This window comes from Tachysurus fulvidraco, chromosome 1 (assembly GCF_022655615.1).
Source record: "Tachysurus fulvidraco isolate hzauxx_2018 chromosome 1, HZAU_PFXX_2.0, whole genome shotgun sequence".
NCBI classification, from domain to species: domain Eukaryota; kingdom Metazoa; phylum Chordata; class Actinopteri; order Siluriformes; family Bagridae; genus Tachysurus; species Tachysurus fulvidraco.
Window position 1 is genome coordinate 41,292,262 of NC_062518.1, and position 18,114 is coordinate 41,310,375.

The 18,114-nt window shown below is 37.1% G+C and overlaps 1 protein-coding gene and 1 pseudogene across 1 annotated transcript in view; both read right to left on the reverse strand.

Moving 5' to 3' along the window:
* LOC113645368 (titin-like) overlaps positions 1-18,114 on the reverse strand; it is a 1,056,738-nt gene that overhangs the window by 992,376 nt on the left and 46,248 nt on the right. Inside the window, exons 2-5 of the mRNA XM_047818848.1 lie at positions 17,575-17,847; positions 10,725-10,997; positions 8,446-8,724; positions 6,007-6,279 (exon numbers count right to left, since the gene is read on the reverse strand). Of these exons, the coding sequence (XP_047674804.1) occupies positions 6,007-6,279; positions 8,446-8,527 (355 nt within the window). The 5' untranslated portion in view covers positions 8,528-8,724; positions 10,725-10,997; positions 17,575-17,847. The remainder of the gene's footprint in view (positions 1-6,006; positions 6,280-8,445; positions 8,725-10,724; positions 10,998-17,574; positions 17,848-18,114) is intronic.
* LOC125141093 lies at positions 10,440-15,094 on the reverse strand (annotated as a pseudogene).

Genomic DNA, 18,114 nt, shown 5'->3' on the forward strand with positions numbered 1-18,114 from the left:
GCCGATTGGGATAAATTTAACAGGTTATGTATTGATGGAATGGTGAATTATAGCTTAGATGATATAGATTTGTGTTCTGATCGATTAATTACAATTATTACAAATGCACCTGAAGAATCCATTCCTAAAGCAGAAGGTAAAGTAAGATTGAAAATTGTTCCATGGTGGAATGATGAATGCACTAAAGCTGTTAAAGATAGAAATAAGGCTTTTAGAGAGCTTAAGAAAACTTTAATACCTATAACTTTAATTAGTTATCAGAAGAAACAGGCTCAGGCAAGGAAGATAATGAAGCTAAAAGGAAGTATTGGCAATCATTCTGCTCCACAATAGGAAGGGAAACCCAATTAGGAGAGTTATTATGGGGTGTCCTCAAAAAAATGGTTGGGGTTTACAGAACTCAGAATATACCAGTACTAGTAGATGAAGGGAAAACAGCAGTGACGCAAGAAGATAAAGCGGAAATGTTAGCTTCCGCCTTTCAAAAGGCACACAGCTCAGATAACCTAGGAATAAATTACAAGAGACGGAGAGAAGAAATATTAAAGCAAAATCAAGATATTTTTAATAAAAAAATGGATAGTAAAACAGCTTTGGATGCTGCCTTTAATTTGTGGGAATTTAAGTCTTAATGAGGGTTAGAAATACTGCTCCTGGGAAAGATAGAATCTGCTATATTATGATTAAACAGATGGATGACATACTACTTAAAGTAATTTTAGATCTTTTTAACAAAATCTGGAGGGAAGGACAATTACCACTATCATGGAAACAAGCAATTGTAATCCTGATTCACAAACCAGGAAAAGATGCTACTATAGCGGGAAATTATAGGCTGATAGCTCTGACGTCTAATCTCTGTAAAGTAATGGAAAAAATGATCGTTAATCGACTATATTATGTATTGGAAAGCAAAGGACTAATGGCTCCGTATCAGTATGATTTTCGACCAGGGAGATCCACCCTAGATGTACTAACTAGATTAGAAACTGATGTTAAAAAGGCACTAGCAATGAAAGAGGTGTTAGTGGCAGTATACTTTGACATCGAAAAAGCATATGATATGATGTGGAGAGAAGGATTGCTGTTAAAGTTGCAAAGAATGGGAATTGAAGGAAGATTTTATAATTGGGTGTCAAGTTTCTTATTCGGATGATTTATACAAGTCAAAGTAGGAAATACGATTTCTGAGAAGGTGAAGGTAGAAAATGGAACACAACAGGAAGTGCCATAAGTCCTATATTTAACATAATGATTAATGATGTATTCGAAGGAATTCATCCAGGAATGAAAACAGCTTTATATGCAGATGATGGAGCAATGTGGAAGAGGGGAAGAAATGTGAAATATATAGTGAAAAAATTTCAAGAAGCAATTAAGATTGTAGAGAATTGGTCATTGGAATGGGGATTTAGATTTTCTATATCCAAAACATGTTGTCAGAGGATTGCAGAAAAAATTAAACTTTATTTGTATAAACAGCCATTAGAAAGGGTATCATATTTTAAATATTTAGGTTTATGGTTTGATTCCAAATTAACATGGAAAATTCACGTCAAATATATTGAAGAGAAATGCAGCAAAGTACTGAATTTAATGAGATGTATAGTAGGCCAGTAATGGGGAACTGATAAACAATCTATAATCAACATATATTGTACTCTCTTAACATCCGTTTTGGATTATGGATGCATTATATATGGATCGGCGATTTAGGGAAAATGTCATATTGCACTCTAAAAAATGATTCAGGGGGTTAGTTTGTAAAACTTAAAATAAACAATATTTTCAGCATAAAATAATTAAGTTTGTAATATGTACTTGTATTGGTGAGTTGATAACTCATTTTAATAAGTCTTTCAAAATTAAAATAAAGAATACTGTCTTAACTTAATTATATATCGATTTTGAACACACACTTTTACCTTCTCGTAACAACAGAAAAATATTAAGTTAGTGAAACTTGTATATCTATCTAGTGAGCATCCTTTAGAAGTTGAGTAAAGGCGGAATTTGCCCGGACGTGTTTTTCTGCCAGAGAAGGACCACTAGGAGCCGGAGAAACAGGAGAATCGAGGCTATATAGGTAAGTTAATATTTTTGCTTTGTTTTAATCTCAGCAGCTACCAACTGTATGCACAAAAAATCGTTGACTTAAGTAAAGTTGTCCGCAGATTCACGTTTCCCGAGTCAATAACTCCTGAGCTAAACGCTACACCTCTTTTCTCTCGTAGTAATGTAGTGAGGCGGCTACAACCGCGTTTTCCTCAAAATCAGCTTTCCTCCACGGTGGACAAAATACATATAAACATATAATGTGAATTATAAATATGAAACAAAATGAATGCGGCAAACTTTACTTAAGTAAGTCGTTGTTGTCACACACTAAACTGAAAAGACAGTTTGAGCTAAGCTAATTCATCGATTCTAAAGTTAATAGACGTTTAGCTAGCTAGTGTGTTCAAAATAGGCATTATGTTTTGTTTTACAGTGGCAGCTAAATGATGTTAATTGATATCGAACATGTTTAGTGTCGTCCGAATTTAAAGTTTACACTGGGTTGATTAAGACTTACACACACACACACACACACACACACACACACACACACACACACACACACACATATATGCATACATGCATATACATACCTGCATACATACATACATGCATACATACACACACATAGGCATACATGCATATACGTGTGTGTATGTATGCATATATGTATGCATACATACATACATACATATATGCATACATACACACACGTATATGCATACATGCATATACATACATACATACGTACACACACACACACACACACACACACACACATATACAGTATGTATACATACATACATACATACATACATACATACATACATAAACCTGTAACAAGTTAACTAATAAGCAAGTTAATTTAAGCACAATACCTAACATGACAATGTGTGTGCACGCCATCTTTATCTGCTGTGACATTTTCACAGTTGATCCATCTTGTAACCTTGTAAACCTTGAGCTTTTTGTAAATTTGCCATTACAACATTTGAGTTTTTATTTTTCTTTCATATACAATCTGCAGCATTATGTTTGATGGTTAGGCAGCTGACACATTTCTTTAAGTTTGCAATTTTTCATGTGTAGTAAGTTTTAACTCCTAAGATTTAACTCCTGTGTCTAATGTCCTGTTCCTTTCCTTGACTTAAAACACTGACATTGATTTTGATCTACTTAGGATGATGAGGTGCCACAAATTTTGACCCAGCCAACGCCAGTATTATTATTGAGGGAACGGAAGTCCTGCAAGACCTGGATGTATCCAGAGCCTGTGCCCTGCTAGGGCTGGTATATGCTCTCAACCTCAGCTACCCAAAGGAACTAAAAAATACTTTTGAGGTGTTTCAGAAAATAATTCTTGAGCTGGATGGTCTGAAAGCTAGGCCGAAGGTAATGTCTTTAAACAATAAACTGTTGCATTCCTGAAATGTTACATGTAAAATTTTTGTTGTGCATACGCATACAGAAGCTGTAATTTTGACAATGTTTTACATGAAGGTTACAGTGTTGTATTTGTTTGAGACTTTATGGTGGCTGTAGTTTATGTGATGAAGGTAAAATTTAATACTTTGCAAAAAAATAAAAAAAAAAAAGGAAGAAAACTTTGTTTCAGCTAGGTGGACCCAATAAGCTGGCAATTGTGTCTGTTGTAGGAATTCATTTTCCACGTTCCCTGTGATTTATTGTTATTTTATTTTATTTTATTCTGATATGTACCTACCAGAAAAATACTTGATTCTTTACTTGAAAAAAATACTTTAGTCCTGGATAATTATCTTTTTGCCAAAGCATTGTTTTGTCAAAGCACTCTTCTTGTACATAAGTTGACATTGGTTTTATAATAAACCAGTTTCATCATAAAACTGGAATTGCTGTGTTATTTCTCCTGACTGAAGTGAAATAAGTTACTTGTACTCAAAAAAAATTAAGGTAACAATTTGCATGGACATATCTAAGTAGAATGAAATCAAAATAAAGAAGTTAGAATAGCTTAAATTATGTAATTTGACCACTTAATATCACCAAAACTTTGAAATTAAAATTAAGTTGTTTCAACTTAATTAAGCTCTTAGAGGTTTAGTCAAATCATGTTGGTTGTACTAAACAAATTGGGTTAGTCTAACTATAAAAGGTACATGATATCTACTTAATAATGACTGAGTTGAAGCTACTTAAAAAGATGCATGCAAATTGTTACCTTAATTTTTTTAAGTTGAGCCAGCGTTTTATTTTTTAGAGTGTGCGATTATTGAGGTCAATATTGCGATATGCGATTGCAATATAATAAACAAATGGTATCATGAGTTAACTTGCTTGGTTCTCAAGGAAAATGCACACACAGATTACTGATAATGCTGAAATTTGTATTTCTAAACTCAAACTAGCAACAAAAACAAACAAATGCAAAACGTTTTCAAATTAAAATATAAAATAACACATTAATGCTGATTAATGAAAAGCCTAAGATCAAAACTAGGTGTACAGTATATATGTATGTGTGTGTGTGTGTGTGTGTGTGTGTGTGTGTGTGTGTGTGTGTGTGTGTGTGTATGTATATATATTTATATAATGTAAATTACCAACTTAATGCAAGTAATACATGGTATTGCACACACCATTATAGATGATATTTGGAGCAATATTACATGTAATTATTAAACTTGATTCCCTTACATATATATTTGCTTTTAAGCCTAATTATTACTTTTGATTATGATGTGATTGTGACCGGGGAAGAGGTTTCAGGTTGGGGGTAAAGAGTTTTTCTGTCACCACTTATGAATAAGAAACAATATCAAGGCTATAAAACCTGTCAAAACTCCGCGAATCACAAAATTATCAGTGAGAAGTTGAGAACACTTGTTTAAACGGTGCATACACTCGAACTTGACTGCACATCACATGTTTTACTTTACTGACACTGCTTTTAATCGTAATGTAAAGACCAGTCATCGGGACATAAGCTGTCATGTACAATAAAAGCGCCTGCGCAGCGACAGGAAATATCATTTAACACAAAAAGCCGCCTAGACTGTGGACTTGACGGTGGCGCTCAGGATTTTTTTTTTTTTTTTTGAGCAGCGTGTGGACGAATTTTTTCTACGCACACACTATTTTATTTCTTGATAACAGACCGCTGCTAACTATAACACACCGTTGCCATGAAAAACATAGCGTTGGAATGGACACACAGGATTCTAACCGTAGAGACGGAGCGCACTATTTTCTTTAGCGGAAGCAATACTATTGTTCAGCAGTTTCGTGTGCAGCCACAGGCATATGACACCTGTAACGATCAACAGCTCAAAGCCGCGAACTTGTTCTGAATATTTTAAAGGCGTAACAGCTGATGAAAGACGAAAATGAAGAGAGATTTTATCTTAGTTTTTATTTTATACAAAACATTTTCGTCTCGTCTTTTTTCGTCAACAATAATGAATTTAGTCTTAGTCGGCGTTTTTGGACAGTGGTGCAGTCTTGTCATCGTCTCGTCTTAGTCATGAAAAATAAAGGCTGTTGAACATATTTCGTCTCGTCTCGTCTGACGAAATTAACACTACATTAACACAATTAACACTACACAACACTACAAAGTTGGTAGTATGTAGCATGCAGCCAACGAGGTATTTGCTTTATTTTCTGTATTGTATGTCTGTAAAATGTCACTTTGTATTTGATTTCACTTTTTGTCAAGTTAATGTGATTACTTTATTTTGTTGTTAATATTGTTTAGTTTTCATGGTGGATTTGGAGAAAAGTCTTCAAATAAATCAGTCTTTGGAGAACCGCTTGTGTCTGTGTGTGTTTGGAGGGAGTTACAGCAATATTGAAGCAGCCCTAAAATCATTATAATGAGACTTTTTTGCATATGATACAAACTGAAACAAAATCTAAAACTAGTGAGACTTTTTACATAAAAGTTATAACATTCATTAACAGACTCACCTGATACAGAGAGTGTAACAGGATCACTCTTCTTTGACATCTGAGAGTCACTTGTCCTCCTCCCTCTGCAGGCGTATTGACCACGATGTGAGACTGTAACAGACCTGATACTGAACTCCTTTGTTAAAGATGTGTAGAATGTGTTACTGTCCCAAAACCAGTTGTATGTCCACTCAGTGTCTCCTCCTTCCTCTATATCACACCTGAAAGTCACAGTCTCTCTTATGAACACCTGAGTATCAGGGTTTATAGTCACTGTAGGTTTAGGACTCTCTGTAAGAAACAAACAAATCATTACTGTTTCTATTCTGTAGATAACCATTCAGAGTGTAGATTAGGGCTGCACGATTTAGGGAAAATGTCATATTGCGATTATTGAGGTCAATATTGCGATTGCGATAGCGATATAATAAACAAATGGTATCATGAGTTAACTTGCTTGGTTCTCAAGGAAAATGCACACACAGATTACTGATAATGCTGAAATTTGTAATTCTAAACTCAAACTAGCAACAACAAACAAATGCAAAACGTTTTCAAATTAAAATATTAAATAACACAATGCTGATTAATGAAAAGCTTAAGATCAAAACTGTAGGTGTACAGTGTGTATATGTGTGTGTGTGTGTGTGTATATATATATATATATATATATATATATATATATATATATATATATATATATATATACTCTCATATGTTGAGCGTCACCTATTTTATTCCTGATACTTTCGATTTTATCAGTGAAGAAGTCCTCACTACTGAACTGTGATGGAATAGTGTGTTCAGATTTCTGTTTTTTTGTTAAACTAGCCACTGTGCTAAATAAAAACGTGGGATTGTTCTGGTTATTTTTTATGAGTTTGCTCAGGTGCTCAGCCCTAGCAGCTTTAAGAGCCTGTCTATAGCTGGACATACTGTCCTTATACGCAATTCTAAAAACCTCTAATTTAGTTTTTCTCCATTTCCGTTCGAGGTTACGGGTCTCCCTCTTGAGGGTGTGAGTATGACTATTATACCACAGTGCAAGTGTTTTATCTCTAACCTTCTGTAATCTGACTGGGGCAACGGTGTCTAATTTGCTAGTGAATATAGCGACTATGCTGTTAGTCATTGCATCTAGGTCGTTTGTGTTTAAGGGTACAGTAAGAAGTCCAGACAGATCAGGCAGGTTATTTGTGAATCTGTCTTTGGTGGTCGGAATAATAGTTCTACCTAGTCGATAACGTGGTGAGACACAGTTAGTCTGTTCTATAGGTAGTGTGTACATTATGAGGTAATGTTCTGTGATGTCATCACTTTGAGGTATGATATCTATATCAGTGACAACTACATATCACAGAGGTAGCATTTTTTTTCTGGCCACCAGTTCAGTGTCCGTCTGCTCGGCATCCATCTTCACTGTTCTGAGCTGCACACCGGAAAAAGTCACATGACCATACGCGCCACACATGCCACACGTGCCACTGCCTAAACTGAAACTCACTGGTATTTTTTTTTTTAATTAGCGGATAGCGGTGTATTGTATGAAATAGGCAAACAGCTTTCAGAGAGAATGGGTTGTCATGTCCACACATGCATTTATTTATTATTTATTTATTTCATAAAATCGCAGCGTTTTGCGTCATATAATCGCACAGGCTTGATATCGCGATTGCGATATGATTAATCGTGCAGCACTAGTGTAGATACAGTATATCAGCTCACATGTAAATGATGAAACTCTGTCAGACAACAATCACCACTGATGAAGTAAATGTAGATCACAATTTTAATACAGACTCAGACCTAAAAATAATCAGGATTCTGTACAGACTGTATCTTCAACACAATTTATTGTCTGAAATACTTTGTGTTTAATAATTCTGTTTATTTTAATAAGACAATACATCTTCAGAAATTCTGAATGTCAGCAAGTGAACAAGAAACTGAACATAAAAGATACAGATCGAGTGACTTATTTGATTTGAATGTCTTTTTACAAGCATACTGAATGTAAACACACACACACACACCCACACACACACACACCTGTAATTAGTTCATAAATCCTCACTCTCTAATCTCTCACATTCTATCAGATTCTCTGATTCATTATAAAAGTTGGACCCTTGTCACACTCAGGCAGGTCTCAACTGCAACATTTTGATGTTTCATTTTGAAGCAGTAACTTCATCAATCCCTTACAGCCCCTGAGCAGCTTCTTAAAATGGTTTTAAAGGTTTTGTTGACATTTTCTACCAAAGTTAAACTAGTGTTTTGTCACTTGCTTTCCTGCTCAGCCGTGTTCACACTGTCTCACTTTAACTTTAATAAAATGATTTATCTGATAGTTTTCTCTGTAAGTAGCTGTGTAACTGTTGCTATATTCTGAATGTATACACATGTTTATATGTTCAGTGTTGTGCAGAATCACTTAACAGAAAGTCTCTTACTCACCAGTAACAGTTAGTGAGAGTTCATTACTGTCATCTGTGTAGTAGTCTCGGTTTTCTCTTCCAGCTCTGCACCTGAACTGCATTCTGTAATAGACATTATCTAAGATGATGGTGTTGGAGCCTGATGTAGTCTCAGTCTCAGTCTCAGAGCTCTGTGTGCGTTTGATCCAGTAAAACTTCCATCCAGCAGACTGTGGTGTCAGTGTACAGTACAGAGTCACTGAGTTTCCTCTCAGTACATCTCCTTTAAGGCTTGATGTGAGTTGAACTTTAGGTTTTTCTGTTAGAAATGAAACAGTTCAGAATGTGAAGTAGTCTTTACTACACTAATCACTTCTACAGTGAAACATTATTACTGTCTCTGTGATGAGGCTAAATAACTTGTTTATTATTGTTTTAGATTTAGTTCTGTTTAATTTGGATAAAAAAAATAAAACACAAAATGCAAATCTACACACGACCTATTTACTGTTGGATTCTGATTCCCCATGTACGATGGAACATGAATGAAGTCATGTCATTTCTATCAAACACTTTTACTGAATTTACTTCAATAAATTTTATGATTTATTATATTTACACATTTACAGATCTTATGTTGTGAGTTCAGGTTTAGTTTTTTGTGTTAGAGAAGAAACACACAATTCAGCACTAATGTAATCTTTACTGCACTAATCAGATTTAAATTGAAAAGCATTTTCTTCTGTCACTCTGATGTTTTTTAACATCTTTTCTTAATGTTATACTACTTTTCTAGTGTAGCCTTTGCATTTAAAGCATTTATCAACTGACCAATAAATAAATACTTATTGGTCAGTTGATAAATGCTTTAAATGTAAAAATGTTAAATCTGTGTTTGTTTTTTTTTATTAAATTTATTAATTTCCAAGTGCCAATTTTCTAGTAAATAAAAGCTTCTTGACTCTTGAGAAGTAGTTGAATCTGTGGAAGTTAATTTCAGTGTTTGTTTTTGGTGTAGTTGTTGTGGCTCTGAGGTTAAGGCTCAGATTAACCCCAGAAGCTTGTGTGCTCAAATCCCAGCACCAACAAGATGTCATTGGGCAAAACCCTTCAGCTCAGTTGTGTCCTACATCAAGCAAGGTACAAAGGTCTACTGGGATACGTGTTGTTTTATACTACATTAAAGTATCACAGTACTTTATTATAAATGTGTGTCACAGCTGTTTACTCTAAATCTGACACTACTTTCCTACCACCTCAAGTTGTAGTAAATAATAATAATAATGCATTTTATTTCATGGTGCCTTTCAGAACACCCAAGGTCACCTTACAAGCAATATACAGGTCACTGCATAAAAACAAAACACATAGACAAACAACATATACATATAAAATGCATTTAAGTCTTAATAAAACAAGTCATAAGAAGACCTGTATAAAAAGATAAGTCTTAAGACGCGTTTTAAAAGTCAACAAGCTCTCGCTATTGCGAACATCGAGGGGAAGAGAATTCCATAGGTGGGGCGCAACATAACTAAAAGATCTGGCACCCGTAGTAGTGAGTTGAATCCGAGGTACCACAAGAGAATTTGAAAATGAAGATCTGAGTGCACGTGGAGGAGTGTAAACCTGGAGAAGTTGAGTAAGGTATTGTGGTGCAAGGTTATGAAGTGCCTTATAAGTGAGTAGTAGGATTTTAAACTGAACTCTATATTTTACTGGAAGCCAATGCAATTGCTGGAGAACCGGAGAAATGTGATCCGTATAGGGTGTTCTAGAGATAACACGAGCTGCAGAATTCTGAACCAGATGAAGCTTATGCAGCAATTTAAGTGTATTTTGGTTTTGGCAGATTGGGATGACAAAACCTGCAGCATCAACTGCACACATCAGTATTTATTTATTTTCAACCCTCAACTAAACACGCTGATATTTACTGTGAAGCCACAGCAGTGAAACTCTGAAATCATTTGTTCGATCGTGTGATTAATCAATCGGTTTCAAACATACAAAAGCATGACAGTAACATCAGCTTTAGACTATTAAGTAAAGAACATGTTTTTATACAGATCAATACAATTAAAAATAAAATCAAAGTGAAAAGACTGGCTAATAAGTGATGATTTGTGTCTTGACCAGAAATAAAAGAAATTTGAGGTATTAATATAGAAAAGTACAAATTTATAGTAAACAGACAGGAGGAAGCTCAAAAGTCATTAAAATGAGACTCGGTTACAGTTTAGCTCAATGAAAATCTGAAATTACTGATATATTTTCCTTGTCAAAAGATAAATGATGAGGATAAACTCACAGACTTACCTGATACAGTGAGTTTAACAGGATCACTGTCCTCTGAGGACTGAGAGTCACTGCTCTTCCCTCTGCAGGTGTATTTGCCTCTGTCAGTGTTTGTAACTGAGCTGATGTTGAACTCTTGTGCTTCTTTGTACAGGTTCTCTGTGTCATCTTTCTTATACCAGCTGTATGTCCACTCGGTGTCTTTTGCGCTCTTTATCTCACATTTGAATGTCACAGTCTCTCCACTGAACACGTGTTGATCAGGCTTTATAATCACCACAGGTTTAGGTTTCTCTGTGTAAAATATATAACAGTAAAATCATTATTTTAATGATGTAATTACAAATAAATAAAATGTAGATCACAATGTGTAATTCTGACTCAATGCTAAAAATGAATAAAGTTACTGTTCTGAATTTGTGAACGCTTTTAACTCGATTCATGTTTTAATTACAGCATTATTGAGTGTAGTAAATGCAGTGACTGGTTTATTTCAGGTCACCCCAGGAGTTTCTGTGTAGTTGTTATGTTCCTTGTTGTATCTTGTAAACAATAACAGTCACGTGATTTTGTTATAAGCTTTAATTTATTAATAACGTAACACGCACGTGCCCAGTTTCGTGCCGCTTCCAACATACACGTGGTATAATTCTTCGTCAGTGCATTACAACACATACCAACATCACTACTGACCCCTACTGGTCATTATTAGTTAGAACACAACATGACATCCTTCCCCCCTTAACTTGAAAACTTCCACTTAAATTATTTTCAACATATACATTTATGGGAATGTCGTATAACAACCTCAACATAACTTATTGCAATATCTCAACCTCTTGTTCTGAAATGTTTTTCTCTTTTTCTCTATCATTTCACAAAGTATTTAAGATATTCTGGTGCTTTTCTTTCTCTTGCTGAACGCCTCACACAACCTGTTTGTGAACTCTCAGGCTGCTTTGTCTCTCCAGTACCAACCAGCTCTGGTTTTGTAAGTCTTGGTTCAGGGTCTGTGACATCAGGGTCTCCAGTTTCTACCAATCCTTGTGATTGAACTAGAACATCAGCTTGGGAAACAATTTCAGAATTTAGAACCTCTTCCTGTTGTCGACTGAACAACTGGTCAACATGCCGACGTACCACTTGAGCATTTTCTAGACTCACTCTGTATGATACAGGTCCTGTGATTTCTGCAATTTCTCCCTGCACCCATTTTGGTCCATAACCAAAGTTCCTGGTACACACAGCATCTCCCACTTCAAAATATCTGGGCTTTGCCTGTTTATCATGTTGTTCCTTCTGACTCTTTTGCTTTGTTTCAATCTTGTTGTTGAGGTCCGGATGTATTCTGTCGAGTGTGCATCTCAACTTCCTTCCCATCATCATTTCTGCAGGTGATAACCCTGTTGTAGACTGCGGTGTCATTCGATAACTGAACAATGCACGGTGTCTCAATGGTGTCTCCTGAACTTTTCTTTAAGAGATCCTTGAGAGTCTGTACAGCTCTCTCAGCAAAGCCATTTGATGATGGATGATACGGAGCAGCCGTAACATGTGTTATTCCATTTCTTGACATGAATTCTTTACATGCCTCACATGAAACACTGAGCATTGTCTGACACTATGACTTCAGGAATGCCATGCACACTGAAACTGTTCCTCAGGCACTCACGTGTGATAGCTGTCGTTGCTGAATTCTGGGGGTATGCATCTATCCACTTAGAATGTGCATCAATTAAGATTAGAAACATTTCACCCATAAATGAACCAGCATAATCCATACAGTATGTACACGTCTCCAGGGCTTTCTTGGCCACTCCCACGGATGAAGTGGTGCACACACAGGAGTTTTTCTCTGTTCCTGACATATTTTACAGCTTTTGATTTTAGACTCTATGTCCACATCCAGTTTAGGCCACCATAGGTAGCTCCTCGTCAGGCCTTTCATCCTCGACACCCCTGGATGAAATTGATGTAGTTGGTCCAGCAACACTGAACGTCCTTTCTCAGGAATGATAAGACGTGCTCCCCACAGCACACAACCATCTTGCACACTAAGCTCCTGCTGTCTTTTTTTATAAGGTGAAAAATCCACTGCATCGCTATGATCAGGCCACCCTTTCAGTACATACTCACGAACTCTAGAGAGTACAGGATCTCGTGCAGTCCAGTGCTTGATTTGCTCTGACGTTGTAATTGAGCTCACCTCTTTTTCCAGCATGAACACCTGTTCCTGCTTACAAAGCTCCTCATGTTTTTCTGGAAGGGGAAATCGGCTTAGAGCATCCGCATTTCCATTGTCTTTTCCAGCTCTGTATGAAATGACATATTCATAAGCACCTAGCAGCACGGCCCATCTCATTATTCGTTGTGAGGCTATTTGTGGCACAGTTCTGAGCTCATTTAAGAGACTAATTAGAGGCTTGTGATCTGTACAAATTACAAATTGCGTCCATACAAGTACTTATGGAATCTCTTGACTCCAAACACTACAGCAAGTCCCTCTTTATCTAGTTGTGAGTAGTTTTTTCTGCTTTTGAAAGTGTTCGTGAAACAAACCCTATGGGTCGTTTTGTTCCATCCGCCATCTGATGTGCTAATACAGCTCCTACTCCAAACTGTGAAGCGTCACATGCAAGTACAAGTTTTTTTTTTAATCATAGTGTACTAACACTGGGGGCACGGTGGCTTAGTGGTTAGCACATTCGCCTCACACCGCCAGGGTCAGGGTTCGATTCCCACCTCCGCCTTGTGTGTGTGGAGTTTGCATGTTCTCCCCGTGCCTCGGGAGTTTCCTCCGGGTACTCCGCTTTCCTCCCCCGGTCCAAAGACATGTATGGTATGTTGATTGGCATCTCTGGAAAATTGTCCGTAGTGTGTGAGTGTGAGTGAATGAGAGTGTGTGTGTGTGTGCCCTGTAATGGGTTGGCACTCCGTCCAGGGTGTATCCTGCCTCGATGCCCGATGACGCCTGAGATAGGCACAGGCTTCCCGTGACCCGAGAAGTTCGGATAAAGCGGTAGAAAATGAATGAATGAATGTACTAACACTTGACTTGACTGCAGTAACTCTTTAGATTGCCGGAAAGCTTTCTCTTGCTCCTCTTTCCAACACCAGGTAACATCTTTCTTCAGCAGTTTGTGTAGAGTTGCTAGAAGTGTTGAGAGCTTTGGTAGAAAACGGTTATAATATTTCAACAGTCCCAGGTACGCTTTAAGCTCTGTTACTGAAGTTGGTGTTTGGTGCATCTTTAACTGCCTGCACTTTTTCAGGGACAGGATGAATCCCTGTTGCATCCACACTATGTCCCAGGAATGTGACTGCCTTTTCCATGAAGTTGCACTTTCCCCGTTTTAACCTCAGACCGGCCTCCTCCAGCTGATGCAACACTTGATCGAACGTCCTCAAATGCTCCATATTGTCCTTTCCAGTCAGCAAAATGTCATCCAGGTATACCACAACTTTAGGAATATCTTTTAATACAGCTTCCATGGTCCTCTGGAAGATTGCTGGACTTGAGCTGACACCAAAAGGGCAGTCGTGGCCTAATGGTTAGAGAGTCTGACTCGTAACCTGAAGGTTGTGGGTTCGAATCTCGGGCCGGCCACGACTGAGGTGCCTTTGAGCAAGGCACCGAATCCCCCAACTGCCCTCTGGGCACCGCAGCATAAATGGCTGCCCACTGCTCCGGGTGTGTGTTCATGGTGTGTGTGTGTGTTCACTGCTGTATGTGGGCACTTTGGATGGGTCAAATGCAGAGAACGAATTCTGAGTATGGGTCACCGTACTTAGCCGTATCATGTAACTTTAAAAGGTAATCTGGTGTAGGTAAACAGACCTTTGTGTGAATTTATTGTCACATACTGTTTCGATTTTTCACCCAATACAATCTGTTGATGGGCATGACTCATATCCAATTTGCTGTATTTATCTCCTCCGGACAGAACTGCAAACATATCCTCCATTTTTGGAATGGGATACTGTTCCAGTGAAGACTCTCTGTTTATGGTCACTTTATAATCTCCACACAATCTCACTGATCCATCCGGTTTTAACATTGGCACTACTGGAGCTGCCCAGTCTGAAAAATTCAACGGCACTATTATGTTTTCCTTGATCAGTCTATCCAGCTCGACTTCCACCTTTTCTTTCATTGCAAACGGCAAGGACCTTGGCTTGTAAAAACGAGGTTTTGCCTCACTGGATACATATATCTTTGCCTTGGTTCCTTTTAGTGTTCCCAGTTCCTCTTTGAAATCTGTCTCATGTGCCTTCAAAATGTCCTGTAACCTCTCAGAACTACTTTCTATGTTGTTGATGTTCTCCCAGCTGAGTTTTAACTCTGTGAGCCATGCTCGTCTCAGCAGATTTGGTCCTGATCCCGCCACCATGATTGCTGGTAGTTCTTTGGTAATACCATTGTATTTTACTTTTGACTTTTGTGGTACCCAGAATGTTCACTGACTGTCCTGTGTACGTTTTAAGGTTGACCTTGCTTGTAACCAGAGGCAGTTTCTTTTTAGCATCCAATTTGGCATGTTCTGCTTGTGATAAAACAGTCACACTGCATCCCATGTCAATCTCAAATTTCACTAGGCATTCGTTTACGGACAACATTTGTATGATAGGGGATACATGGGGTATGCTTGCCTCTGTACTATACATTGTGTATACTTCCGTTCCAGGCACCTCTTTTTCTTGGTCTTGGAGAAAATTAGCTCTCTTTTGTAATTTTCCTCTCTCCCATCTTGAAGTTTTCTTGCACTTATCTGCTTTAGTGTCTTGTAGTTTTACTCTACACACTCTTCTCAAATGTCCAAGCTTTCCACAATTGTAACATTTTTCCCTTGCAAACTTACAATCCTTTGGCCCGTGGTTATTTTCACCACAACAGCAGCATGTCCCTGTACCACCTGACGTTCTCATTTCTCTCACATCCATCTGGAAAACAGTGGTACTGTGCCTGTGTCCTTTCTCTCGGTTCATATCTGCCATAGCTTTATTAGCCTATTTATTAGCTATTTCAATAGCCTGTGCTTTTCTCAACGCCGTCTCAAACGTCAGACCATCCTCTGCTAATAATCTCCTCTGTATGCTACTGTATCATCGTTGACTACGCACACTAACCGGTCTCTTAGCATGACAGTGAGTGTGTCACCAAAGTTACAGTCCTGCGCTAGCTTCCAGAGCTCAGCCACATATTCCGCTATACTTTCACCCAAGCGTCTGGTCTGTGGATTAAACTTCCATCTCTGGACTATTTCACTGGGTTTCGGATTAAAGTGCTTAGTCAACAAACTCACCAGTTCATCATATGTCTTTATACCTGGTTTTTCAGGGCTCAGCAGATTCCTCATAATTGTGTATGTCTGCGCTCCGACACAGCTCAGCAAAATGGCACGTTTTTTTTTCTGGTTCATCCACATCATTTGTCATGAAGAAATTATTAAATATCTCGCAATATTCCTCCCACAACTGTGACGTACTATCGAATGGGGCCACGGATCCCACCATGCCAGCCATCTTATCGTCCAGTCAACTCACGTGGTCACTTCTTCAGAATTTGTGGATAAAACTGAGTCTAGACAGATTGCTGTACTGCTGCATTGCATAGCAGAAGAAGCACTTGAAATTTATAACTATGGAACATGAATGAAGTCGTCATTTCTATCAAACACTTTTACTGAATTTAATTCAATAAATTTTATGATTTATTATATTTACACATTTACAGATCTTATGTTGTGAGTTCAGGTTTAGTTTTTTGTGTTAGAGAAGAAACACACAGTTCAGCGCTAATGTAATCTTTACTGCACTAATCAGATTTAAATTGAAAAGCATTTTCTTCTGTCACTCTGATGTTTTTTAACATCTTTTCTTAATGTTATACTACTTTTCTAGTGTAGCCTTTACATTTAAAGCATTTATCAACTGACCAATAAATAAATACTTATTGGTCAGTTGATAAATGCTTCAAATGTAAAAATGTTAAATCTGTGGGTTTTTTTTTTATTAAATTTATTAATTTCCAAGTGCTTATTTTCTAGAAAATAAAAGCTTCATGACTCTTGAGAAGTAGTTGAATCTGTGGAAGTTAATTTCAGTGTTTGTTTTTGGTGTAGTTGTTGTGGCTCTGAGGTTAAGGCTCAGATTAACACCAGAAGTTTGTGTGCTCAAATCCCAGCACCACCAAGATGTCATTGGGCAAAACCCTTCAGCTCAGTTGTGTCCTACATCAAGCAAGGTACAAAAGTCTACTGGGATATGTGTTATTTTATATAACATTAAGGTATCACAGTACTTTATTGTAAATGTGTGTCACAGGTGTTTACTCTAAATCTGACACTACTTTACTTTCCTGCCTCCTCAAGTTGTAGTAAAGTGTATTTTGCTGTTGGCAGATTGGGATGACAAAACCTGCAGCACCAACTGCACAGATCTGTATTTATTTATTTTCAACCCTCAACTAAACACACTGATATTTACTGTGAAGCCACAGCAGTGAAACTCTGAAATCATTCGTTCAATCGTGTGATTAATCAATCGGTTTCAAACATACAAAAGCATCACAGTAACATCAGCTTTAGACGTAAAGAACATGTTTTTTTATACAGATCAATACAATTAAAAATAAAATCAAAGTGAAAAGACTGGCTAATAAGTGATGATTTGTGTCTTGACCAGAAATAAAAGAAATTTGAGGTATTAATATAGAAAAGTATAAATTTATAGTAAACAGACAGGAGGAAGCTCAAAAGTCATTAAAATGAGACTGGGTTACAGTTTAGCTCAATTAAAATCTGAAAGATGAAATTACTGATATATTTTACTTGCCAAAACAGAAATAATGAGGATAAACTCACAGACTTACCTGATACAGTGAGTGTAACAGGATCACTGTCCTCTGAGAACTGAGAGTTACTGCTCGTCCCTCTGCAGATGTATGTGCCTCTGTCAGTGTTTGTAACTGAGCTGATGCTGAACTCTTGTGTATCTTTGTATGGGTTCTTTCTGTAATCTTTCTTATACCAGCTGTATGTCCACTCGGTGTCTTTTGCGCTCTTTATCTCACATATGAATGTCACAGTCTCTCCTCTGAACACGTGTTGATCAGGCTTTATAATCACCACAGGTTTAGGTTTCTCTGTGTAAAATATATAACAGTAAAATCATTATTTTAATGATGTAATTACTAACAAATAAAATGTAGATCACAATGTGTAATTCTGACTCAATGCTAAAAATGAGTAAAGTTACTGTTCTGAATTTGTGAACGCTTTTAACTCGATTCATGTTTTAATTACAGCATTATTGAGTGTAGTATATGCAGTGACTGGTTTATTTCAGGTCACCCCAGGAGTTTCTGTGTAGTTGTTATGTTCCTTGTTGTATCTTGTAAACAATAACAGTC